The sequence below is a fragment of the Patella vulgata genome, chromosome 5, assembly GCF_932274485.2.
Source record: "Patella vulgata chromosome 5, xgPatVulg1.2, whole genome shotgun sequence".
Taxonomy (NCBI): Eukaryota; Metazoa; Mollusca; class Gastropoda; family Patellidae; genus Patella; species Patella vulgata.
In genome coordinates this window covers 2,379,605-2,407,538 of record NC_065883.2, presented here as the reverse complement: position 1 = coordinate 2,407,538, position 27,934 = coordinate 2,379,605, and the positions used below count along the sequence as shown (strand labels likewise).

General features: G+C 39.0%; 1 protein-coding gene across 3 annotated transcripts; it reads right to left on the bottom strand.

The window, feature by feature from the left end:
* Positions 1–197: 197 nt before the first annotated feature.
* Positions 198–25,551, bottom strand: LOC126821033 (uncharacterized). Of its 3 annotated transcripts, XM_056100856.1 has the most exons (12): positions 25,433–25,551; positions 23,307–23,465; positions 21,433–21,672; positions 19,996–20,412; positions 18,809–18,844; positions 16,798–16,967; positions 15,552–15,638; positions 5,427–5,688; positions 3,479–3,606; positions 2,326–2,588; positions 1,513–1,969; positions 198–1,121 (listed from the first exon to the last, which is right to left on the bottom strand). In XM_056100856.1, exons 1-8 carry the CDS (start codon positions 25,497–25,499, stop codon positions 5,671–5,673), a joined length of 1,194 nt encoding a protein of 397 aa, XP_055956831.1. In that variant the 5' UTR covers positions 25,500–25,551; the 3' UTR covers positions 198–1,121; positions 1,513–1,969; positions 2,326–2,588; positions 3,479–3,606; positions 5,427–5,670. The 3 variants fall into 3 exon arrangements, with proteins under 3 accessions (XP_055956831.1, XP_055956830.1, XP_055956829.1); XM_056100855.1 differs by lacking the exon at positions 3,479–3,606 and having other exon boundaries at positions 201–1,121; XM_056100854.1 differs by lacking the exons at positions 198–1,121; positions 1,513–1,969; positions 2,326–2,588; positions 3,479–3,606; positions 5,427–5,688 and adding an exon at positions 11,895–13,303.
* Between the last annotated feature and the right edge of the window lie 2,383 nt (positions 25,552–27,934).

Genomic DNA, 27,934 nt, shown 5'->3' with positions numbered 1-27,934 from the left:
GCCCCTTCCCGAAATAAATCCCACAATTCATGCACCCGGTATACTATGTTCATCATTGTGGGTGTGCTGTGAAATTTTCGATATGCACTTTGGTGTTATTCAGAAGGGTTAGTATGTGCATAGTTCAGCAGCTGTTCGACTATAGCATTTTGGATAAAACAAAACACATGGTGCAAAAAAAAGCATGTATTTACAGAGTCCTTGTGTAACTTGTTGACAAATGTTGGGTTGTTTTTTCTTTCTATTTCTTTCTTTGTGAAAACAATATTTTATTTCAATTTGATGAAAAGGGATCAGGGAACATGCATCACCCATTACCTCATACACGGAATATCAAATATATTATAAAAAATATTATAAAATAATGGGAAACTAAAAAAAGCATATAAAAAATCAACTGTATACACTATTTATAAGAAAATAAAAATGAAGAGGCTATTTTATAACATGATTACAAATTGATCAGAAGAGAAAAATCCTCAGATTTTGAAACATCTGGCGACATGAAAGTATTAATGTACTATTTTAAAGACATGATTAGTTGTAGTCTGATTATTTATACCCAATAGAAGCCATTGATTGCTGATATAATGGTAAAGATTCATTGTGTTTTTTCGTGCATCTGAATATAGTGGGCACCAGTGGAGAAAATGTTCAGAATCTTCAAATCGATGACTGTAGCTGCCAGTGTCGTTACAATTTATGTCCATTTATGTAGAAGGTCTTCTATGTATGATCTGATTCTCTCTTCTGCCATTTAAAACGGCGAAATTCAGATATCGAGATCCAATTTGTTCCATTCTTTAGTTGAAGAAGGTCCGAAAGATTTGTTGTTTGTCCATAGTTTGTTCATCCAGTCATTTCGTAAGTTTGACCATGTGGTTGTGTGTATTGAGATAAGACTCAATGACCCTGTCTCTTGTTCGTGAGTGGTAGATAGATGTTCGGTCCATGGTCCATAGTAAGTTCATCCAGTCCTTCGTAGTCGGAGGAAGTAGAGGTATATAGAGTGTTTACATATTTTCCAGAATCACCAGTGTCTACAGGACTATTACAATATCTGGTGGTAATATCTCTGGACTGGGAGCTTACTGTGTCATTAACACCGTGTCCATCATTTGCTGAAAATAAAACCAAATTGAACTAAATTACCCGAAAACAATAGCAAATAATCAATATACCCACACGCCCCTCCCATTTCACACGTTCGTATGAAAACTAATAAATATCTTTTACTGTCGCCAATATACCGGAAGGTCAATTTACATTCATTTCTCTGCACACCAAATGAGAAGTGATATTCGGAGTACTAGATACGCCTACGTTGCATCGTGCACAACAACAGTCTCTGTAGCAAACTGTGGAATCGTATTTGACCTTGATGTTCGCGTGTTGCCAATAGCGTGTTGCGGAAACGCAGAACGTTACAACCCACTTCGGTTCATTTCATATTGACCTCAACAACAGAGGTGATTCTCTATCTAGGAACCAAGAAAGATATAGCAAACTTACACATGATGGCATCCCTTCTCTTCTTGATACACCATATAATAACAAATAACAACCAGACCAATACCAACACCTATAGCTATAGCTATATCAACTCCTAGCTTGTCATCGACAGCTTCCTTTACAGCGTCTTCGTTAGAGATCACAGATAGTGTGTACGTCTTGGAGGTGGCACCCAGACTATTGGTAATTTTAACTGTATAAATGCCCCCATTTTCGTATCTAATATCGTGTATAGTTAATGTTGATTATAGACCATCATCTGTTTGTTTACTTCTTCTACCTGTAACCATGGTAACTGGTTGGTGACTGCCATCTTTTTGGTGATAATACCAGGTGAATACCGGAAGTGGATAAGCTAAAACGTTGACTGATATTATACCCGTTTCTCCACGTGGTACAACTATAACATCCATAGTTATAATAACTATAGTCTGGGTAGTCATAACAACTGGGGTACCTAAAATATCACAACAATTTGTCAGATTGTTCAACAAAAGTTGTTATTGCGGAATACTAATGTCGATCCAGTGCTGACCAAATATGGTTAATATCCTGTGTACCGCAGACCAATGAAGTGAAATGGCGTTGAACATCCTACTGTTCTGAGCTCAGACTGCGCTAATGAAGACCGGAAACCCATGGGACAAACAGTTACTGCATAGGATAGTATTCCAGGGGATATCTGATCGCAAGACCACTTACGTCACCTTGTTCATGCAATTCTCAGTTATATTTTGCATCAAACGTAATCACACATCGCCGTATCGGATCGCAAGAGTGACATAATCTCCGCTTTTTGAATTGTATACTTACATCTAACAATGAGTGGAATAGTTTTAGATACAGGTTGACCAATATTATTACTAGCTGTACAGGTATAGTTATCTGTATGTTTACAACTAGCTTTAGGTATGGTATATGACTACCAGAATAGAGTTGTCCCCCTTGTTGTGATCTGGACCAGGATACATGCGCCACTGGGATACTTTCAACCAAACAGTTAATAGTAACGCTGGAGTTTTCATCTATTATGTTGTCAACAGCATCAGATGTTATTGTTCTTATTATTGGTTCAACTACAATATACACACAACAAAATTAATATTAAAACAAGCCAACAGTGAGGCTGATGTCCCCCGCCGAAATCCTCAAATAAATAGATGACACATATTAATTAATCGCACATCTATTTGTTTCAAAAGTATCAAGCAATCAAACTGATTATCAACTATACACTAAGTTTCATCACTCTCTATCAGATAGAATCAAAGTAATCTTGTCCCAAAGCATGGACCAAGGAAATTGCTTATCTCTGCTTAGTTTTAGCTCGATATGTTAATCATTGAACTCAGTCAAGACGAACATCTACATCAAGTTTAAACATACTACCTCAATTAGAAGCAGAGTTGTTATGTTCCAAAGTCTTGACCAATCAAAATGATTATTGCTCCTTAGCCTAAGCACAAAATTCTCATCATCGAACTTAGTCAAGGTATTGATGTAATGAAACTGTACACCAAGTTTCATCACTCTCACTTAATTAGAACTAAAGTTATCGTGTCCCAAAGCATCAACCAATCAAATTGCTTATCTCTACTTACTCTAAGCAGAAAATGCTCATCTTCACACTCCATCAAGGCATTGACCGAATAAACACCTACCCCAAGTTTGAACATTCTAGGTCAATTAGAAGGAGAGTTATTGTGTCCCAAAAAGTGTGACGGACAGACAGACGGACGGACGGACGGACAGACAGACGCCTTCCCCAACGTCCTTGATAAAGAAGCTTCGTATACATGTTATATTCTAATATTATCAAAAAACATCAATATTTTTATGTATATATATTTGATCAAATAAGCTCCTTGTTATCAGCATCTAGAGATTTTAATTATGTGAATTTCAAATTCACGTTTTCATTTTTGACTCTTTCTAAATTACCCAATATTATGATAAAGGCGCCGACCTTTTATTTTTTTCCTACAATATACGTTTTTGTCTCCTTCATGAAACTCAGATGTCCATATCCAATTGGTTCGCTTGTGATGTGGTTCGTAAGTACTAAAAGCAGCATTCCACTTTCCGTCCTCAAAACTACAAAGAGAGATAAAAGTGGGGTTTAACGTCCACTCGACACAACTATGTTATTTCGGGACTAACATGGTTCAATTTTATTTTAATAATTCGCCTGTGCGTAGCTCTAGGAGTAACCCGGAGGATCCGGAGAAAGCCATCGAGGTTGGACAGGCGACCCCACTCCTTGTCACGCACAAGCGAGTATTCGAAACCACGCCACTTGACTCAATGACAGACCTTACGATAAACCTCTAGACGCCCTAACCCAAAAAACAAACGAAACGTACACTAGCCCCACTCCTACGAGACTGGGCAATTTCTTTTTGACAAATCAGTGGCATCAAAAGTCGACCCAATCAGCTTTCTTTCCGGGGATCACGTGGCTAAGTGGGTAAGACGCTGGCTCGCTAGCATCCAGATTTTCCGGCGTGGTTCCCCCTTGTCAGTGATGCAGGACGGAGAGCCTGACAAGGACAGCTGTGTCTAGTCGTTCGGATGGGACGAAAAAACCGAGGTCCCGTGTACACATTGGCGTTCACGTAAAAGATCCCTTGACAGTTGGAATTCGATATAAGAGTAGGCCGTAGTGCCACTGTCCGGGCAAAAAATTCCCTCATAGCACACTATGTGGCGTATGCCCGTCTTCATTAGCCCAGTTTGGAGCAGAACAGTAGGACGTTAAACCCCATTTCATTTCATTTCATTTCAGCTTTCTTTAAGAACATGGTAGCATATAGGCTGTACATAAATAGTTTGGAATTTATTCAGAGGGTCAGAAGAAGTACAAATGAAAAACATCAGTCATTTCTCGGTCGAGGTCACGGATAAACCGTAGCGAAGATTGTTAATTCGAAATTACATTGGAATCTGAAATGACTGTGGTTTAACGTCCTATATGTCATCATCGACTGGGCTAATGAAGACGAGCATACGTCATACAGAGTGCTATGACGGAAATTGTACCCGGAACTACAGCTTGCTCCTATATCGAATTCCTCCTGCCATGGGTACTTTTATGTGGAAGTCAATTTGAAATACTATATGTTTATAGGGGTTATTTAAGTTCTCTAAATGGTGTTCTGCTTAATGTGTTGAAGTCGTTACATACAAAGGGGTGACGACTAGATTTTGGCTAATTAGGCACCTTGCGGATCCATTCACTTTTTTTGAATTGTCTGTCTGTTTGTGTTTTCCGGAGTATGATGTCTTGTCCGTGTATTTGTTTTTGTGTAAATTTTGTGTGGTGCAGTCCCCCTGCATTTACTATTAGACAGACTCACTGACATTTCCTAATAATAACTGACGTACCTAAACTTTTTATATAAATTAGACCAAGGCGATTATACGGTTCTTTTAGAGATCATTCGGTGTACTTTTCTCATTCGGAATGGGATCAACATACCGCGTTCACAGAGAGACGTACCTTTAGCCACCTCGACTTAGAGGCCGGGATAGACATCATTTAGAGTGTAACTCTCGCTACATAACCCGCTAAGTGATATGGAACTTAGACTCTAGATTAATGTCATGGGCGTGTGTAGTTTCCTGCATACTACCTTTTATATAAAAATACAGTGTTCAGGAATCTAGTTGACTATTGCAGTAAAACGAAAACACAGCGTGACGTTTATGAAGCCCAGAGTGTGGCACAAGATTATGTCGCACTTATATAGTGACACGCCAGAAAATTGCGTTGGACTTTCTCAGCCAATGTCTTACCCATTGAGCCACTGCGGCTCCTTAAATTTTAATCATATTTTATAAAATATAAAATTCGTTGCCATTAAATGCCTCACCTAACAGCCCCGTCGTGTTTAAACATATACTCAATAACTTACCCCGGTGTACTCCAGTTTTCTTCAAATTTTGCTGAACATTTCCATGATGAGTCCGTTGTATAAGTTTGATTTAAAGTGAAAGTAACGTAGATACCACCGAAGCCTCCTATGTCCACACAATGTACTCCAATAACTATCGTGTTGTCAGGAAGGTCTATTTCTACTTCAATTCCCCAATTACTGGGGTTTGCCATTAAAACACCATCCGCGTAGAAATACATATCGTCATCGCAGGTTGCCTTTGCTACAATCTTGGAATCAACTAAAACAAACAAATGAAATAAAATGGGGTGTAACGTCCTATTGTTCTGTGCCGACTGGGCTAATGAAGACAGGCATACGCCATACAGTGTGCTCTGAGAGCAATTTTGCCCGCACACTACGGCCTACTATTATATCGAATTACATCTGCCAATGTGTACCCGAGACAACTATACAGTGTCCCTTGTCTGCTCCCGCGTTTTAATTCGCTTTTTAATCGATAATAATGAGTTAGGGGTTAAGCTCCTTTAAACTAAGCTACAATCCCAAGAAAAGAAGAGGTATATATAACAACTGACCGCAAAGTCTTTAATTTGCCATTTTTTTATTTTGCCATTTAGACATTTATTTACTTGACAAACCCATAAGCAACTCTTTAGAGTGGCGAGATTTAAATGTGGATGAGCACATCCACAAGATTTAAAAATGTAACGCTAAAATGGATAATAAACAACGTAAGATCTTCGCTCTAAATAAATTAATTTGAATGAAATTTTTAATATATTCATTTTTCATTATCTATTTTTGAACTAGTATAACAAGAACTGTCAGCTTTTTATCTAAATCTTACAAAATAATCATAATGCATTTAAACTAGTATTGTATATAAATCTTAAATAATTTCGCTCAGAATAAAGTAATTTGAATGAAATGTGAGCTCGTTATCTAAATCTTATATAATGTATCTTTAACAAAGCTACCACTAATATAATTTACAATAATTATTTTAAAAAGATTATATTACTCACCGTGAATAAACGTTGTAATCGCCAATAAATAAAATATATTATATAATCTCCCTGTCGACATCTTGAATATTGTGTTGTGACATCAACCAGGATATAACGTTAATTACTCTCGTCTGTCACAATGTATAACCTGTTATTGTTAAGACCAGGGTCTAACGTGAATTACTCTCGCTGTCATAAAGTATCACATCTAATTAGTAAGACCAGGAAGGTATCTGTTTAATGATCAAACAATGAATTAAATTATGCTGCATTATATTAGGGGGTAAACACGTTCCTGGTTCATATCTACATGGAGTCTATTATGCGTTTAGCCACGCTTGAATAATTAGGACACGAGACCCGACAGTATCTTGCTGTTCTCATGGATAATCTAAAGACGGTTGAATAACAATAAACCCCAGGTAAATACGAACCAGGAAGTGTTTATCGATATTGTAACTCAAATATTTAGGGATTTTCTTAACATATACTTAAATCTTGTGGAATGTATTACGGGGTCGGGTAGACTAAAATATTTAATCAATGGCCTGGTTGAATGTAATACCATTTAGAAGAGGTCTGAGAAATATTTAAAAAAACAACAAAGCTACTCAAATCGTCAAAAAGGGATAGCCTTGTAACTTATCCGAAAGATAAACTTAGATGTTGCCAAAAACAATTGTTAAGGATCCGTTATGTTTTCAGAAACTTTGATCTCTGTCATGTTCGCAAGCTTTTCGTACGCGTAAGTTATTTTTAAAACAAAAAGTACAGGATCAATAGAGTTCAGACTTCAGGATCCTAATGCTTCTCATTGTAGTAACACATTCACAATGTTTTCGGAACAAGGGACATAACTCTGTAGGGTCGCCGAATGTGGGGATCATTATGGTTGTTCTCTCCTGATTAAAAAGTATATTTTTGTTATGTAATATTTACATTTGGTCAAAAGAGCCTAACATTATATCAGGGATTATACATGTAATTCAATATTTTCTTAAAGTTCGGATTTTCCAACGCGACTAGACAAACAAAAACTAAATAAAAAGGCCTACCTTATCATTAAGCTCTATCGAACGGACCGAGGAGATGATGGATTATGTTTTTGTCCACCCTATGTCTTAGATATAGGTAGAAATGGTTGCCGGTCTATTACGGCTTAGCGGGGTATAAATTAGCCTTTAGTCTTTCGGGTACCCCACACGCATTTATACCGATCGTTTAAGCTCGTGTTTAACATTCATATTGACAATAACTGTTGTGTATTTATACCGATCGTTTAAGCTCGTGTTTAACATTCATATTGACAATAACTGTTGTGTATTTATACCGATCGTTTAAGCTCGTGTTTAACATTCATATTGACAATAACTGTTGTGTATTTATACCGATCGTTTAAGCTCGTGTTTAACATTCATATTGACAATAACTGTTGTGTATTTATACCGATCGTTTAAGCTCGTGTTTAACATTCATATTGACAATAACTGTTGTGTATTTATACCGATCGTTTAAGCTCGTGTTTAACATTCATATTGACAATAACTGTTCTGTATTTATACCGATCGTTTAAGCTCGTGTTTAACATTCATATTGACAATAACTGTTGTGTATTTATACCGATCGTTTAAGCTCGTGTTTAACATTCATATTGACAATAACTGTTGTGTATTTATACCGATCGTTTAAGCTCGTGTTTAACATTCATATTGACAATAACTGTTCTGTATTTTATTTCTATTGAATGCACGTCCTAAAAGGAATTTAATTATCACCGAACCCTACGCGACAGGCCCGTAGCTAGCGAAGGGGGGAAGGGGTAAGGGGACGCCGATAACCCCCATTCCTTTGGACGTAATACGAAGCCAACGACCACCGTGGCACAAACATATCGTTATGTATGTGGCGCAACCCACCCCCCCCCCCCCCCACACCAAATGGTGAAGCGCCTCATAATGAATAACACGATTAACACCACAACTTGATTGAAGGGGTGCCCAAAACTGCGTGATCTGTGGGGTGCCTTATCCCGGAGGGGCGCCCATAATGTCATGATTGGTGGGGCGCCTTTTAATGACAATATAATGATTGTCAGACTGCACATAATGCCGGGGGGGGGGGGTTGGATGGCTGAATGGTTAGCGTTTGCGCGCTGTATCATAAAGCCTGTCATTGAGTCGACTGGCGTGGTTTCGAATCCCCGGTTGTACGTGACAAGGAGTAGGGTCGCCTGTCCAACCTCGTGGGTTTTCTCCGGGTCCTCCGGTTTCCTCCCACTGCTAAAGACCCCTATGCACAAGCGAATTATTGAAATAAAATGAAACCATATGTTAGTCCCGAAATGACCTAGTTTGTGTCGAGTGGACGTTAAACCCCATTTCTCTCTCTCTCTCCCTCTCGCACATAATGCCTAGTGAGATTGACTGGGCGCCCACGATTTGATCAATGGGGTGCCTCAACCCGGAGAGGCGCCTATAGTGCCGAGAGTGGTGGGCCGTCCACGACGAGATCATGGCCGCCCATAATATAATTGGCGGTGCGCCCACGACTTTCCGTCAATTACATAGTTCCTCTCCTCATGTTCTATTCTAAGATAAGCCCCATCGGTGCTTCCAGAAGCCCTTGCCCCCCTCCAATCATTTTTGGGCTAGCTACGGGTCAGCCCGGTGTTTGTTGATAACTTACTGTGTTATTTATACAAGACACTTTCAAAAGAACAATAAAATACCTTTGAACGTTCTCGTAATATATAAACCCAAATGCTCTTCATTTTATACAATTCTATAGATCAGTTACTATAAAAATAAATACTAATCATTTTTAAAATATTTCTATTGATCTATTCTAAAGGCTGGTTTATTTCCAATATTTTGTTTTGTTATTTGGCTATTAATATACACCCTAATAACGATACATTGGTGTAAATGTTTACTAACAATATAAAATTGGTAGTCTCCCAAAACATGATGGTGTCAAGTTAAATCGTATATTTTTCTTCCCGACATTTTTTTGGGGATTTTGATTGGTGGAAACCACATTGGAATCGCATTCTACGCTCCTCTGGGGAAGCCCTAAACCTCGCGAACCCTGGCACAGGTGAGGTACGTGCGCCATGGGTAATCTGACAATGAATGTGGTCGACACAAATTAGATCATTGCGGGACATATGATTTAATTTTATTTCAATAATCTGCTTTCATCTGGGGTGTTGGATGGCCAAATGGTTAGCGCGTGCGCGCTGTATCATAAGGTCTGTCATTGGGTCATCTGGCCTGGTTTCGATTCCCCGGTTGTACGTGACAAGGAGTAGGGTCGTCTGTCCAACCTCGTGGGTTTTCTCCGGGTCCTCCGGTTTCCCCCCACTGCTAAAGCACAAGCGAATTATTGAAATAAAATTGAACCATATGTTAGTCAAGAAATGACCTAGCTTGTGTCGAGTGGACGTTAACCACCCGCTCTCTCTCTATCTATCTCTCTCTCTCTCTCTCTCTCTCGCTTTCATCAGTGTATTTCGCGTTAATTAACTAGATTTAAAATACAGATGTGACGTCATCCTTTGATGTTGGAGTACCATTATTTCAAATAATCGTACGGGCAATGTGCCAAGCGTAACTTGGTAAAATATTGAACTCGAGTGACGTATTTCATTGCAAAGCATGTGCAAGTGTCTGTATTTTAAGTTGTTTAATGGTCTCGAGCTTAAGACATTGCGTAATATATTGTAAAAACATTCGGGCCTCACGGCCCTCATGTTGTTACAATATATTAGTTAATGTCTCGCTCTCGACACATGGACATGGAGAAAAGCAGCATATTTATTGATTTCCCCTCTATATTTGACGGTGTGTTGAGTCGTATGAAATAACACCTTTTATATACTGTCACCCGATCCGCCCATCCAATATTTGTCGTGTTATTCTTATATATGTCCACCAACTTGAAATATTGTTAATAAACACGTTGTTTAAAATGCCACATGGCGGCAAATATTAACTTTAATCATCAGGAACAATAACGATAAATATCGACTTGACCATAATAATATGGACATTGTCAATATTTAATCATACCATTACTTTTATGACTAGGATATATGCTCCACTCCCCAACGCAGCTACAGGCTAGCCCATGGGGCCCACTGCCCAAGCAGCTACATACTAGACCATAAGTCTCCCTTTCCAATCAGCTACAGGCTAGACCATAAGGCCCAGTACTCAAGCAGCTACAGACTAGACCACTAAGCCCATTACCCAAGCAGCTACATACTAGACCATAAGGTCCACTACCCAAGCAGCTACAGGCTAGACAATAAGGCCAACTGCCAAATCAGCTACAGGCTAGGCCATGGGGCCCACTACCCATGCAGCTACAGGCTAGACCATAAGGCCCACTACCCATGCAGCTACAGCTACAGACTAGACCATAAGGCCCACAGCCAAAGCAACTACAGGCTAGACCATAAGACCCACTGTCCATGCAGCTACAGGCTAGACTATGAGGCCCACTACCCAAGCAGCTACAGCGACAGACTAGACCATAAGCCCCCCCCCCCCCCCCCCGTCCAGTCAACTACAGGCAGTGGCGGATTAAGCTCCACCAAGGCCTGAGGCGGCAGTTGCTGGAGGGCCTATTTAGTTCTTAAATAGGGCCTATTTAAAATGGCGTGGGCCTAATTAATTTCGGGTCAGGGCCTATGTTGATTCCCGTTGGGCCTAAACCCCACCCCCCTAACATTCATTGTCTATGCGTTTTTAATCGTATCAGACAAGTCTAAAAAAATTTTTTTTACAAAATCTTTGGGCCTGAGGCTGCAGCCTCATCAGCCTTACTGATAATCCGCTACTGGCTACAGACTAGACAATAAGACCCACTGCCAAAGCAACTACAGGCTAGACCATGAGGCCCACTGCCCAAGCACCGGGATTCAATCGAACTGTCTGACTCGGAACTTTCTAGGCCAACACAACACCGGGATTCAATCCGGGGTCTTTTAGTTAGCGATGTAGAAGAAAAAGACAACGTTTGGTATTCAAGTGTTTGAACACCTCAAATGAAAAATAGCACCCGGTGTTCTTATATCATGATATTTTGGCATATGTTTTATATTTATTTGTGGTTGGATGGTCGAATGGTTAGCACGTGCGTGGTTTCGAATACCCGGTTGTACGTGACAAGGAGCAGGGTCGCCTGTCCAACCTCGTGGGTTTTCTCCTGGCCCTGCTGTTTCCTCCAACTATTAAAGACCCCTACGCGCAAGTGAATTATTGAAATAAAATTAAACCATATGTTAGTCCCGAAATGACCTAGTTTGTGTCGAGTGAAGGTTAAACCCCATTTCTCTCCCTCGATATTTATATCATAAAAAATTGTAGATCCGTATATACTAATTAGATCATTTCGGGACTAACATATGGTTTAATTTTATTTTACTGTATTCAACGTTATTTACCAAGATATAAAACTAGCAACACCTGGACAAGGAGAAAAAGCAATATATTTATTGTTTGATTGGTTTGATCAAAAATAAACAATGACCTTGACCTTAACAAAAATAAACAATGTAAAGTGGTTTATTCCGACCCAAATAAAACAAACATGGATATTTATGTATCAAACGCCAATACAATGTACTCATAATGATTTTGAAACGTGGTTTATTCCGACCCAAATATCCCAATAAAACAAACATTGATATTTATGTATCAAACGCCAATACAATGTACTCATAATGATTTTGAAACGTGGTTTATTCCGACCCAAATATCCCAATAAAACAAACATTGATATTTATGTATCAAACGCCAATACAATGTACTCATAATGATTTTGAAACGTGAAGTTGCATAAGAAGTCTTATCTACAGTATACAAGGGAGGTAATTTAAACAGGTGACCGGATGTGAGCGTTACGGTATTCAGTAGTAGATGGCTAAATCTATTTGTTAAGGCCAAGATTTCGTCAAGGTCGCTGAGATGTAAATAGGGTTAGGACACGAGATTGTTGGCAAGATTGTATGTTAGCGTTAGGGTAAGCGTTAGGACTAGGTCCAGGGTTAGGGTTGGGATTAGCCCTAGCCCTGTTTACATCTCGTGACTTTTGACCGCACTTGAAGTTGACCTTAACAAAAATAGATATAACCGGAAAAGATATTAAATGAACGAGGGGATATTCTAGACTGGATAACCTGTTCTAAATGACGTCAGACTGGTTCCTATGTCACTGCGCTATTCTGACTTCAACATGCAAGTGTTAGAGCAGGTTATCCAGTCTTGGGGATATTCTGACAACCGATTCAATGAATACTGTTTGATCACAGGTTGACTGGATACTGTAGATCAAGGATTGATTGGATACTGTTTGTTCAAGCAAGGTTGACTGGATACTGTAGATGGAGGATTGACTGGCTATATTGTTGTTCAAGGATTGACTGGATACTGTAGATGGAGGATTCCCCGGATACTGTTTGATCATGGGTTAACTGGATACTGTTTGATCAAGGTTGACTGGATACTGTTTGTTCAAGGATTGACCGGATACTGTAGATGAAGGATTCACTGGATACTGTTTGTTCAAGGATACTGTTTGTTCAAGGTTGACTGGATACTGTTTGATCAAGGTTGACTGGATACTCATCGTTCAAGGTTGACTGGATACTGTTTGGTCAATGGTCGATAAGATATTATTTGTAATCTACTTACGTTCAGCGATTGACTGGATAGTAAGGTAATGAACAATGGTACTTGTTTTGTCAACTCTTCTTTCCAGGTCGAGCCACCGTTCAAAAACAAAAATATGATCTGTCTTCAGAGGAATTTTGATGGCATTACCTTCAACGGTTAAACCCTCTTTCATAGCCGTCAGCGTTGCAGCCTTGGTTATAACAATCTGAAAGGTATTAAACATAACTCATGTGTGTGCGTGTGTGTGTGAGAGAGAGAGAGAGAGAGGGAGAGAGAGAGGGGGTGCGTAGAGGTCTTTAGCAGGTAGAGGGGGGGCAGAAAAAAGCCACAAAATTGGACAAGCGGTCCTATTCCTTGTTACGCACAAGCGCGGAATCGGAACCCCGCTACTTTATTCAGTGAAAAGGCTTACGGTCTAACGCACCGATGAGAAAAGGTGATGAACTAGAGTAGGAGCAGATAGTATAACAATACAAATAGTTAATATACAAAAATTACTAATTCTAGGTCTTTTTGAAGAGTGTCTTCCTGTCCTGTAAATAACTAATTAGTATAACAGGCCTTGTGTATAATTAATTAGTAACAGCCTCTGTATAGACCTAATTAGTAACAGGCCCTGTATATAACTAATTAGTAACAGGCCCTGAATATAACTAATTAGTAACAGGTCCTGTATATAACTAATTAGTAACAGGTCCTGTATATAACTAATTAGTAACAGGCCCTGAATATAACTAATTAGTAACAGGTCCTGTATATAACTAATTAGTAACAGGTCCTGTATATACTATTCAAAAAAAGTAGGGGATATATGATTTTTAAGTGTTATTAAAGTCACCTAATGAAACTGACGAAGAAACAAATGACAAAATGAAATGAAGTTCACATTCATCGATTTATTCCAAATGATCGTTAGACTTAGTAAGGCACAGACTGACCATTATAAGGGTAAAATGATACCCGGGGTCAAACAGCAAAGTTACCACAGCATCACAACCAAGTCAGTAACGGGTAAATCCTTCTCTGTTTGCCAAACAAGCATTGATCCGACGTGGCATACTCCTAATAAGACGTCTAAGGTCATTTTGGTCCAGATTGTCCCATTCCTGTTGCAACGCAGCAGCAAGTTCTTGGACATTGGCAGGACGTTGTTGACGTTGACGTAACCTCTGTCCAAGCATGTCCCAGACATGCTCGATGGGGGAGAGGTCGGGACTCAGTGCTGGCCAAGGTAATGTGGTGATGTTCTGTTGTTGGAGGTAACCTGTGACATCTTGCGTTGTCATCCTGGAAGATGAAACGGCGGCCATGACGTCGTGCGAACGGCACAACATGGACTGCCAAGATGTTGTCCCGGTAGTACTGGCCTGTAACACGCCCTGCAACAACATGTAAAGCCGTTCTTCCAGCAACAGTGATGCCTCCCCACACCATAACAGAACCACCCCCAAATCGATCATGTCTGATGACGTTAACGTCTTGGAAGCGCTCGTTTCGACGACGCCACACCCTCCTACGTCTGTCCAAAAAATCAACAGTGAACCTTGACTCATCTGAAAACATCACATTGCTCCAGCGTCGATTATCCCAGTGTTGACGATCCCTACACCAACGACGTCTTGCCTGAATGTGATGATCTCTCAAACAAGGGATCACGCGAGGACGTCGGGCGCGAAGGTGACCCCTATGCAGTCGATTCCGAATCGTCTGGCCACTCACTCTCACACCAGTGTCTGTTTGAAGACGAGCGCTGATCTGATTTGCTGTGATGACACGATTTCTCAAGGCCAAGGTACGGATAAATCGATCCTGGGCTTGAGTTGTCGCCCTTGGTCGACCTGAGCGTGGTCTGTCCTGTACAGATTGTGTATCACGGTATCTGGACCATAGCCTGCTTATGACAGACTGAGAAACATTCGTCGTCCGCCCACAACCGCCTGTGTTGTGCCGATCTGTAGCATGCCAAGGGCACGTAACCTTTCATTTTGGGTAAGCCGACGCATATCAAAATTTGTTTTCTGGTCACTAAAACAATTAAACTGATGTTTCCACCCTGGAATTCAATGCCACAATGACTGTAACATTCAAAGTCAGAGTCGTGCAAATCTTGGGTTGGACCCCCATGATGATCCCAAGCATCACCTGCATTGCATGCGGTAGCTATTGGTGCGTTTGGGCGTCACATGTAACTGGAAATGTTTCTTCTGTTAGGTTCTATAGTGACTTTTTTCGTAGTCATTTGAATATTTTAGTATTATGCCCCCAAAATCAAATATCCCCTACTTTTTTTGAATAGTATTTAACTAATTAGTAACATGCGCTGTATATAACTAATTAGTAACATGCACTGTATAGACCTAATTAGTAACAGGCCCTGTATAGAACTAATTAGTAACATGCGCTGTCTAGAACTAATTAGTAACAGGCCCTGTATATAACCAAAACAAACTTACATTTTCAACATACCAACTTGGATTTACACCGTTGTTGTCACGTTTTAAAAGAACTTGTTTGATTTCCCCGACATCATTAGCTTTTCGCTGTAAATAAAACAGTTCGTTCATTAGTTTCACTCATGAGCTATGTAAACATATCAAATAAAATGGGCGCCATGGTGGCTCAGTGAAGAAGGCGCTGGGTTACTAACCAGAAGGCCCCGGGTCGACCCCAGTGTTGGCCAAGAATTATACGAGAGCCACGGTGGCTTAGTTAGTAAGACGTTGGCTGGCTAACCTGGGGTCCCCTGTTCGATCGCTGTGTTGACCGAGGGGGTTCATTTAGATTTCCTAGAGTGATTCCCCTTTGTCATTCGTCTACTTTGCAGTTGGAATTCGATATAAGAATAGGCCGCAGCGCCTCTGACGGGGCACAATTTCCCTCATAGCACACTAAATGCCTGCCTCCATTAGTCCAGTCGGTGGAAAATAGTATTCATTCCACTGTATGTAGAGGAGTGATACGGTAAGAGGTGTCTACAAATCCAATCAGTTCGGGTTGTAATTCAAAGAAACCAGATGGCCACAGTGGTCCAGTGAGCAGGGCGCATGTTCCTTAGGGTTTTCCACCATGGCAAGGATATGACGTGTACTCGAAACAAGTTGGCGGCAAAGCCCCCTCAAAAAAAAATGACAACCTTTCAAATATAAAATAATACACTTGATTATGATCACAGAGTGATGCTCTTAAGGTCGGTTTTAATGGCACCCACGCGCCAATAGGTACCTGATTCGTTTGTCCTGATCCAAACTTTCTTATATCACTTACGTGGAGGCTATGGGACGCAGTCTAATTTTCAAAATTTTGGGGGGACACACACACACACCGCTGCGCGAGCGTGGCGCTCGCGGGCTCCCGCCTTCGCCGGTCGCTGCTCCGAGCTCAGTAACTCGGGCATTATATTGGCGCCTCCTATCACTCTGCTGCACCCCCACTTTTAAAATCCTACATACGACCCTGGTTGGCGATTGGAAGTCGAAATAAGGGTAAGCCATCCGATCTCCTACCATTCTTCATTTTCCCGGTTGGTGCAGAGCAGTAGGACATTAAACCCCATTTCATTTCCAAGCAACACACGCCCTTCGTAAGCACGTCATACCAGAATCGTTGGTTCGGAATAAATTATAAACAAAATAACCCACATTAAAATCAAATGTTGCTTTGTCTAAAAAATAATAAACTCACTTCTTTTCAAGCGCTTACCTCAAAAACATCTGTCGACCCTTGTTCAAAATCATTCCTTTTCAAGTCATCAATACGAATAAGGCCGGTTTGACTAGTGGTTCCAATAATTTGTACATGTACTCTAGCATTTGTGCCGGCATTTGCTCTGTTACCTGTCTTAACAGCTATGGTATATACAATATCTCCATCTAAAATGAAATGGGGTTTAACGTCCTACTGTTCTGCTCCAAAGTGGGATAATGAAGACGGGCATACGCCATATTGTTTGCTATGAGGGAAATTTTGCTCGGACAGCGGCACTACATTTATGATAATAATAGTAGACTTTTTACGAACTAAATATATATATATATATATGCTAAATATATATATGCACTAAATATATATGCTCATAGGGCTACAAACGTTCTGAAGACATTATTGTTTATGTGCTATAACAGTTTTATGTCTCTTTAAAGGCTCAATATCACTCTTGTTGTAACTGAATAATATTTCCCAATCTTTATTCTAGTCAACAAATGTACTATTTTACAATATTCCAAATAATTGATGATACAAATTTCATCTTAACACACCTAATTTAAAAAAATTGGAAAAATTCAACTAAATGATTTGAAAAGCCTTTTCAAATGTGTCTTGGATTTAAAAATATTTTGGAACCCTCTGGATAAGTAAAATAGGATGTAATGGATAATTTACACAACGGGTAGGACACTTAAACATCTAATACTTAGAATAAGGCTATTATTTATTTTCTGGAGCTGTCAAGCCAGCAAGAGTGTTATTGTCTCTTTAAACAGGTGTGTTTCTGAATTGCAATAAGGTTGGTGCATTTTTAACTTCTGATTTGTAAATTTAAATTAACATACTTAAAAAACAGAGGAAAATATTTACACGACATGCCCGTTAATTTAAATAACCAATGCAAAGTTTATTAAAACAATGTTCGTATATGTCTTTCTATTAATCAGAAAAGATTTGAGTATCAGTCATCTCCCCGGACTGATTTACAACATTTTAAGTACAGTGGACCCTGTCACTTCCGAAAGCGTAGCCATATTTTAAGTTCTGTGTATTCGAGGGTACATTATAATAATACTTCCTGTATTTGAAGGTACAATAATACTTCCGTTATTGAGGGAATTGAATATTCCGATATGCTGAGTAATTCGGCACATTGTATCGATCCCGTGCCATGTCGGAATTGACAGAGTCCTCTGTTGAACATTGTTTTAAATTATGATTATATAAAGAGATTAAAGATACATTATGTAAGATTTAGACAAAGAGCTGACCATTCTTACTATAATAGTTTAAAGATAGATAATGTAAAATTAAAATATTGAAAATTTCATTCAAATTACTTCATTCTAAGCCAAGTTATCATTGTTTGTAGTTTTGACAAGATGTGTGCATTGTGGTAACCGGGGCACTGGTATATTCGAGACTTAGCCTCGTTTATCCATTTTTGAATTATATTTTTAAATGGCGGACCGTTCTAATTAAGTTAAAATCTCGAGTATCCGATGCCATCGAGAGATCATTATGGTCCTATGTTAATAAATGTCTAATTAATAGTTCATATAACATTTCAGACCTAAAGAAAGACCTGCAATAGGCAGATTTAGCTCTTGCTTAATGTATGTTTAATAATTATTATTTTAGCACTAAATTACAAAAGAGAGAAAGAGGGAGAGAAATGGGGTTTAACGTCCACTCGACACAAACTAGGTCATTTCGGGACTAACACATGGTTCAATTTTATTTCAATAATTCGCTTGCGCAGTGGGAGGAAACCGGGGGACCCGGAGAAAACCAACGATGTTGGGCAGGCGACTCTACTCCTTGTCACGTACAACCAGGGAATCGAAACCACAACAGTTCACTCAATGACAGACCTTATGACACAAAACGATAATTAACTGTCAGGGATAAAGTATATATTTCGGAAGGGCTCGCTTATTATTCAGTACGTTTTAAATGGGGGAATTTCCTGACACATTAAATACAAAAACAAAACACTTCTTACCATCAGTCGTATTAATTGTCGGTGTAATGAATGAATCTGAAATGACAAATGCATTAAAAGTTTGGGGTGAACTGAGAAGGAGCGAGAGAGAATTTAGGAATACAGAACTAGCCATGCTATTTGCTACACAATAGTTGAAATGGCTGTTACATTCCAGCCTCGGAATCCCAGTGATCTCATTACGTTCATCCACGGCATATTCACGTATTCAAATTATCTGCCCTTGATTGTAGCTTGATTCTATGAACCAATTAAAAAACAGTTTACAAACCAGTCTTAGCCTCACTGCTTAAGTTCACAACAAGATGAGAGTTACTTCCCTTCGCCATCTTCCTTTGTTTTTAAGGAATTTAGTGGAATGAAATGAGACCGCTGGGGATACCGAGAAATGACATGAAATCAAATGAAATAGGGTTTAACGTACTACTGTTCTGCTCCTAAACTGGGCTAATGAAGACGGGCATACGCCATACAGTGTGCTATGAGGGAAATTTTGCCCGGACAGCGGCACTATCGCCTACTCTTATATCGAATTCCAACTGCCAGGGGATCTTTTACGTACATTCCGATATATACACGGGAGCTCGGTTTTTCGTCTCATCCGAAGGACTAGACAGCTGTCCTTGTCAGGCCCTCCATTCTGCACCACTGACAAGAGGAAACCACGTCGGAAAATCCCGATGAACAGGATACCGAGAAAGGTTACATTCTGAACCCGATGACATAAGCCTATGAACCAATGAAATTATACAAGTCGTTTTACCACTAACTAATATTATTTACACAAACTAAATTAGGGCAAGTTTGAAGAGTCTATGCGTGATTTTGGTCCTAACGAATCCCATGAAAACTAAAAAATTGTTATATTTAAATCAGGGCAAGTTGAAAGACTCTATGCGTGATTTTAGCCCTAAAGAATCCCATGAAAACTAAAATATTGTTAGATTTTAATCTCTTAGGAGAGACAGTCCCCAAATGGTTCAATTCCGTCAGAACTGTCGATAGCGGGGGGGGGGGGGGCAAGAGGGACAGCTACCTACGGGCCTGATGCTGTTCATAATTTACAAAGTTCTGATGAACTATTCTGTATGTACAAGGAAAACGGACCTGCGTCGGTGATTCGTGTTTTAAATCTTATGATTTTATTAGAAAATTATTTCAGCATGCTACTGGAATATATAGCTTACTCTTGGTCAAACTATCTTTCCGCGCATTATTACAATCGCCATCTGCTATTCGACATCCACCGGAAGTACAACTAGAACATGTCTGTAAGCACAGCCCATTGGATCCCCAATATCCATCCCTACAGCCAATCAAGCAAACACCATCTACTTGTCGACATGTACCATTACAGGTAAAGCAGGATTCTTCACACACATCACCGTAGTAACCATCCTTACATCCAAAACATCGTCCTATCCTGTCATCACATTTACCATCCTTACAATGGCTACTACAAATAGACTGGCATCTTTTACCATAGTGATCACCATGACAACCATTAGAACATGATCCTCCTATCTTATCACATGTGTTGTTCAGACAGGATGTGGGACATCGTATGTTACAGTTGCTACCATAGAAACCATCCGGACAGTCATCTAAAGATCATAAAGATATCAATTAGGCAAACTGCGTACAATAAAGATACCAATTAGACACACTGCGTATAATAAAGCCATCATATAGACACACTGCGTATAATAGAGATACCAATTAGACAACCTGCGTATAATAGAGATACCAATTAGACAACCTGCGTATAATAGAGATGCAAATTAGATAAACTGCGTATAATAGAGATACCAATTAGACAAACTGCGTATAATAGAGATACCAATTAGACAAACTGCGTATAATAGAGATACCAATTAGACACACTGCGTGTAATAGAGATACCAATTAGACAAACTGCGTATAATAGAGATACCAATTAGACAAACTGCGTATAATAGAGATACCAATTAGATAAACTGCGTATAATAGAGATACCAATTAGATAAACTGCGTATAATAGCTTTGTAGGAAGCAGCTTTGCAAACAAAAAAGAAAAAAAAAGAAAAAATAATTCTTGAACAGACATGCAATCTGTTTAAAACACAGATCCTATTTCTTTTCGATTTTTATACTTCAAAATTTCCTTTTACTTGTCTTCACTATAGTAGAATCTGTATAACCCGCGTTATAGTTGATGTAAGTGATTAGCCAATGAAACGGTCTGTTACGGCGAGTTCTTGGCGTGCTCTGCACAGAACTGTGGGTAAACACCTAGAAAGGTCAACGCTGATTGATTAATCAATGTCTGACGTCAATGGCCGCTCGTACGACCCCTGGCCCGACCTCCCAGTACAACTGGCATGGTCCAACACCCAAATCAGCCTAATAGGCCTACTGGTCTTTATTTTGACTTCAAATGTACAACCACGTGGGATTTCTCCTGGTCCTGCAGTTTCCTCCTACTGCTAAAGATTTCTACGTGAAAGCTTCTTATTAAAAAGAAACTCTCTCTCCCCCCTCTCTCTCTCTCCCCTCTCTCTCTCTCTCTCTCTCTCTCTTTCTCTCTATCTTAATAGGCCATGCAATAAGGTGACCTTGAAAAGTATAATGATCAAACTCTTTACCTGCAAATACTTGAACCTCACAGATATCCAATCTTGCATCAGTGCGTTTAACAGATATAAAAATATATCTAGCGGATAATGATGGTATTGCTGGATGATTGCATCTCTCGATGGTATATACTGAATCTGTTGTTGATGCGCTATCTTTAAAACAGGGAGTAGCTGCTGTAAATCCTGCTTTATCACACTGACCACTAGAACTTATTCTCATCTCAAATCCATCACTCAGTTCATGTCTTCCTGATATAACATTGTGAAAATAAGTTCTTTAATAAAAGTTCAATTATTATCCTTCTTGATTTTACACGGACGTTTAGCACATAGTTCAATGCATGTTCCTTAAAGATACATTATGGGAGATTAAATAAAGAGCTGACAGTTCAGATTATACTAGTTAAAGATACATTATGGGAGATTAAATAAAGAGCTGAAAGTTCAGATTATACTAGTTAAAGATACATTATGGGAGATTAAATAAAGAGCTGACAGTTCAGACTATACTAGTTAAAAAATAGATAACGTAAAGGGAATTAGCTGAAAATTTCAGTCAAATTGATCAACTTTGATTTACTGAAATAAATTTTATCTTTATGTTAAAACAAAATTAAATTAAACAGAAATACATTTTACAAATCTGATATGACAAATGTCTGATTTGTAAAACAAATATTGATTTTAAGATACAAATGTTAATTTTAGTGTACAAATGTCGAAATAAGACAACAAATGAAGAAATAAGTATTAAGGACTATGAATTAAGAAATAAGAATTATGAACACTGAATAAAGAGCTGTTTGGTCTTCCATAAGTTTTAACTTGGCTCAGAATGAAGTAATTTGAATGAAATTTTCAATATTTTCATTTTACATTATCTATTTTTGAGCTATTATTACAAGCATGGTCAGCTCTTTATGTAAATTTTACAGAATGTATCTTTAAAGAGATTATGTATTATATAATTATTGTATAGACAACAATCTGCTCTTTCCAATATTATAGACATTATATATTATTATATAGACCACAATCTGCTCTTTCCAATATTATAGACATTACATATTATTTTACAGACAACAATCTGCTCTTTCCAATATTATAGACATTATATATTATTATACAGACAACAATCTGCTCTTTCCAATATTATAGACATTACATATTATTATACAGACAACAATCTGTTCTTTCCAATATTATAGACATTATATATTATTATACAGACAACAATCTGTTCTTTCCAATATTATAGACATTATATATTATTATTATACAGACAACAATCTGCTCTTTCCAATATTATAGACATTATATATTATTATACAGACAACAATCTGTTCTTTCCAATATTATAGACATTATATATTATTATTATACAGACAACAATCTGCTCTTTCCAATATTATACACATTATATATTATTATACAGACAACAATCTGCTCTTTCCAATATTATACACATTATATATTATTATACAGACAAAAATCTGCTCTTTCCAATATTATAGACATTATATATTATTATACCAATCTGATTAAAATACAGATCTATATTTAGTTTCGTTTTCCTTATACTTTCAATGGCCTCTACTACATGAAGATCTGATCAGTTATACTGGGAGGTCGTGTCAGGTGTGGTACGTGCGGAGTTGGCCCTATGACGTCATACATTGATTAATCAATCAGCGTTGACGTTTCTAGAGGTTTACCCACAATTACCTAAAATTTAAATTATAAAAAACGGAACGAAATAGAATCTGATTAATAACAACTCTCCCAGGTCCTAATATAATAAAGACAAATAAAACAAAAATTTAAACGATAAAAAACGAAACGAAATAGGATCTGTGTTTTTATCCGATTGTTATTATACCTACCACCATGAGCTCTCTCCAATATTCTAACGGTGTTGATATGAAACTCATGTAGTAAATCTATACACCACCACGCTGTTAAGCCAGCCCAACTTGAAGTATTGACACCAAGATTAATCGTACTCTGTCGTGTTGGTTTATTAATAGCAACATTAACGGCACCTGGAAACAAGACACAGTAATAAAGACTGAGAGAGAGGGAGAGAGAGAGAGAGAGAGAGGGAGAGAGAGAGAGAGAGAGAGAGAGAGGGAGAAGGAGAGAGAGAGAGAGGGAGAGGGAGAGAGAGAGAGAGAGAGAGGGAGAGGGAGAGAGAGGGAGAGAGAGGGAGAGAGGGAGGGAGAGGGAGAGAGAGAGAGAGAGGGGGGGGAGAGAGAGGGAGAGAGAGAGAGGGAGGGAGAGGGAGAGAGAGGGAGAGAGAGAGAGTTTATTAATAGTGATATAGCATAGATATTATTTTTTAAATTTAACATGACAGTAGCAAATCTCTTTCATCGTCATCGTTATCTTACAACTTGACCACAGTTCAGTATGACACTTTAGTTTACATAATATAGTATACGTGTATCACTTATGGTACACAATTTATTAAATAATACCCATGAAATGTTAACTTAACCTATTAGGATGTTGAAATGATCTTGCGACTATCTCTTAGTCAAAGGGTTAATCTTTGTAAATTTATCTATAATCCTCTTACAGATAATTTAGTTCCATGTAAACTTCTGAACTGATGATAAGGTTTGCTTTAGAACTGATGATAAGGTTTGTGAGAACGTGAAAGATCCTCTAACTAATATTACCGAGCTACACCCAAACTACATAACGTAAATTAACCAATTACTTAGCGAACGGATGCACTTTCTCAATAGCAACATTGATGGCACCTGGAAACAAGAACCATAGATTACAATACTAATGACGCTGTGATTATTGGGCTCGTATTGGGATATATTTGAGTGAAGTCTCTAGGGTGTCATGGTGGCTAAGTGGATAAGACGCTGGCTCACTAGCCTGGACGTTGGGTTTCCGATCCAGATATTCCGGCGTGGTTTTCCCTTGTCAGTGATGCAGGACGGAGGGCCTGGTGGGACGAAAAAACCAGGTCCCCTGTGTACATTGGTGGGCATGTAGAAGATCCCTTGACAGCTGGAATTTGATATAAGAGTAGGCCGCAGTGCCGCTGTCCGGGCAAAATTTCTCTCACAACACATGGTATGGCGTTTGCCCGTCTTCATTAGCCCAGTTCGGAGCAGAACAGTTCGTTTCTTTAAGAGTGTATCAGTACAGACTCGGGACCGTACAGTGCAGTTAAAGCTTACAGCTTGTCTCGGGATCCGTTCACTTGATCTGAAATGTGCGTTTGTTGTTTGGGGTGTCTGTGTTTATTGTGTCCTGTCCGTAGGTTTGTCTTGTGTAATTTAAAAAAAAATGTGCGCTCGAGATAATCTCTGTGGTATTCCGCGCGAACAAAATTTCGGTCGCGATCGCGTTCACCATCAGTATAAACGACTTCATTGAAACAGTAGTCAAGCAGACCCTAATTGCTATTTCAATGAAGTCGTTTATACTGACGTCGAACGCGAACGCGGTAGAGATAACCTCGAAGTTCGAGGTGACGTATACGTGGCAGGTGAATCGAGACGGCTTCGCCATTCCAGGTGTCAAGACAAGTTAGTGAACGATGATTCGCGCTGAAAATCGCAGACGGTCGTGGTCCCCCACCCCCGGGATCAGTCAATTTATATTTTATTTCAGCAGTAAAGATTCTTAAGACATCACTAAATTAAGTAATGTGGATACCAAACAAAATGGGGGAATTTTTGCCTGGACAGCGGCGTTACGGCCTACTCTTAATTCCAATACCAACTGTCAAGGGTTTTTTTTACGTGCACGAAAATGTGTACACGGGACCTCGGTGTTTCGTCCCACCCGGACGACTAGACAGCTGTCCTTGTCAGGCCCTCCGTCCTGCATCACTGACAAGGGGGAAACCACGTCGGAAAATACCGAATGGTTTACACCGGGAGCGAACCCGAGGCCCCCCAGGATAGCGAGCTAACGTCTTAGGCAGTGTAGCTATCAAATAAAATAAGTTATTTTGAGATAATTAAGAATGTTTTACACTTACCAAATATACAGATAACTTGACTTGCAACAAAGAGAAATATGAAAATCTTGTCGGAAGACATCATCATATGTTTATCCAAGTAAACAAAAATCAACTGTTATATATGGAAGTATTTTAAGGGGTCAACGTGATAATTAAGTAAAGTAATGTTGTTATTGTAATTATAGCCATATTTTAATTACATCTCCAGATAACGTCTGATACGACACGTGAAAGTGAGAGAGAGAGAGAGAGAGAGAGAGAGATTGAGAGAGATAGAGAGAGGGTGGAGGTCATATCGGGACTAACATATTGTTCAACTTTATTTTAATAATTCGCTTGCGCGTAGGGGTCTTTATAAGCAGTAAGAGGAAACTGGAGGACCCGGAAAAACCCACGAGGTTAGACAGGCAATCCTACTCCTTGTCCCACAGAAACATTTATATGCTTGTCATTTACAGTATTTGGTATATAAATGAAAAATGAAATGGGGTTTTACGTCCTGCTTGTCTTCCCCGATTGGGCTAATGAAGACGGGCATACGCCATACAGTATGATATGAGAGAAATTTGGCCCCGATAGCGGGACTACGGCCTACTCTTATATCGAATTCCAACTGCCATGTGGTCTTTTATTTGCACGCCATTATCAACACGAACGACTAGCCATGTCAGAGCCTTCGTCCTGTTGGTATATATGGAAAATATAGAAAAATACTGGATGCCCTGAAAAACACCTCCAGTTTCCCCCCACTGCTAAAGACCCTGCGCGCAAGTGAATTATTGAAATAGAATTGAACAATGTGTTAGTCCCGAAATGACCTAGTTTGTGTCGAGTGGACGTTAAACCCCTATTTATTTTACACCCGTGTCTTTATTAGTCCAACTTAAATTACCCAAGGGACGCCCAATAATATCAGGTTGTGGCAGCGAATCAAACAACGTATCACAATATATAAACCATTTCTTATTACCCATAGCAAGCCAACACCCATCCTACCTTAAAGACACTAGCCATTTTATTCATAAAATCAAACAGTTAAGAGTCCCTGGGCACACCATTTTAGTATCCATCGACGTACAGAGCATGAACATCGTAGTTGAAGCAGTTAAGAAAGCATTTCTTTGGAACCCGCAAGCATCCAGACCGGACGAAGAAATCCTCAAATTACTCGATATTTGTCTGAGGAGGAATGACTTCGCTTTCAACGACCAAGTATACCTCCAGTCTTCCGGAACTGCGATGGGAAAACGATTTGCTCCGAGTTATGCAAATCTCTTCTGGTGGAGTGGGAAAGGGATTTCTATGGACGTTTTTTAGATGACGTTTTTATAATCTGGACGTACACACTACACGAATTTTGGAAGATTTTCAACATTCTGAACAATCATCATGCATCTGTCAAATTAACCGCAAATTGAAGTCATAACAGAATAGATTTCCTTGAAACTACCGTTTTTAAATGTAACAACACCAAAAACACTGGTCAATTGGAAACTAAAGTATATTTCAAAGAAGTCGACAAGCATCAATTATTGTTCAAGAGCTCCTTTCACCCAAAGTAAACCTTCTTTGGCATCATAAAATCTCAGATTCTCCGTGTCCATAGGATATGTACTCAGAAAACCGACTTTGAGTCAGCATGTACGCTGGTGTTTAGCAAACTTAGAGATACTCCAAACGCTATCTCCGAACTTTAAAAGAAACACTCTAGCTGAACTTGCCGCCAAAGAAACAAATAATATGCAATCAGTAATTAAAATCAAAACTTGTGGCCACCCAAAATGTCAAACATGCAAAATCATAGACATATCCGACCATTTCCATAACAAAACATCTGGCACACAATTCCCAATATTAGACCAACTTTCATGCAGTAGTTCAAACATAATTTATCTAATTTCATGCAGAAAATGTGACAAGCAATACGTAGGGGAGACTCAAAATGCAATTAGGGAAAGAATTAACGGCCACCGGTCAGACATAGTCACAAAAAAAGACAAACCTGTCTCAATTCACTTCAACCAACAAAATCATGACATTTCTGATCTCATTGTCACGCCAATAGAAAAGACCAAGAGCGACTTTGAAACTACAGAAGAAATTAAAACGTTTAGGATAACAAGAGAATAATTCTGGATTGATAAATTGATAACAACAGCCCCCACCCCCGTCTGAATATTCACACGACTAGCGCAATAGCCCCTTGTGTAGTCCCAGTTAGCGCAACAGGAGCAAGTGCATGCAAAATCATCAGAAAACACTATACTGATCTCCAGGAAAATCACCCCAAAATGTTTCATCATCCTAGGTTAGTGCTGACGTAGCCTCTCCCTCAAATTCTTAAACCTAACCCATTCTCCACACATAAAGAGATTATAAGAGTTCGAAAATAGATGATGTAAAATGAATAATTTGAAAATTTCATTCAAATTACTCTATTGCGAGCGAAGATATTAGCCTTTGAAGTTTTGACAAGATGTGTGCAATAATTTCAACCACCGTATTGGTTGTTCGAAGCTA

Bases quoted from the DNA above. Each gene is read 5' to 3' on its own strand.
- LOC126821033 (XM_056100854.1), bottom strand. From the start codon at position 25,499: ATGATGATGTCTTCCGACAAGATTTTCATATTTCTCTTTGTTGCAAGT. The intron at 23,466-25,432 runs GTAAGTGTAAAA...TCTTGTTTCCAG, and splicing joins TCAAGTTATCTGTATATTTG to GTGCCGTTAATGTTGCTATT. The intron at 18,845-19,995 runs GTAAGCTATATA...TTGTCATTTCAG, and splicing joins GAAAGATAGTTTGACCAAGA to ATTCATTCATTACACCGACA.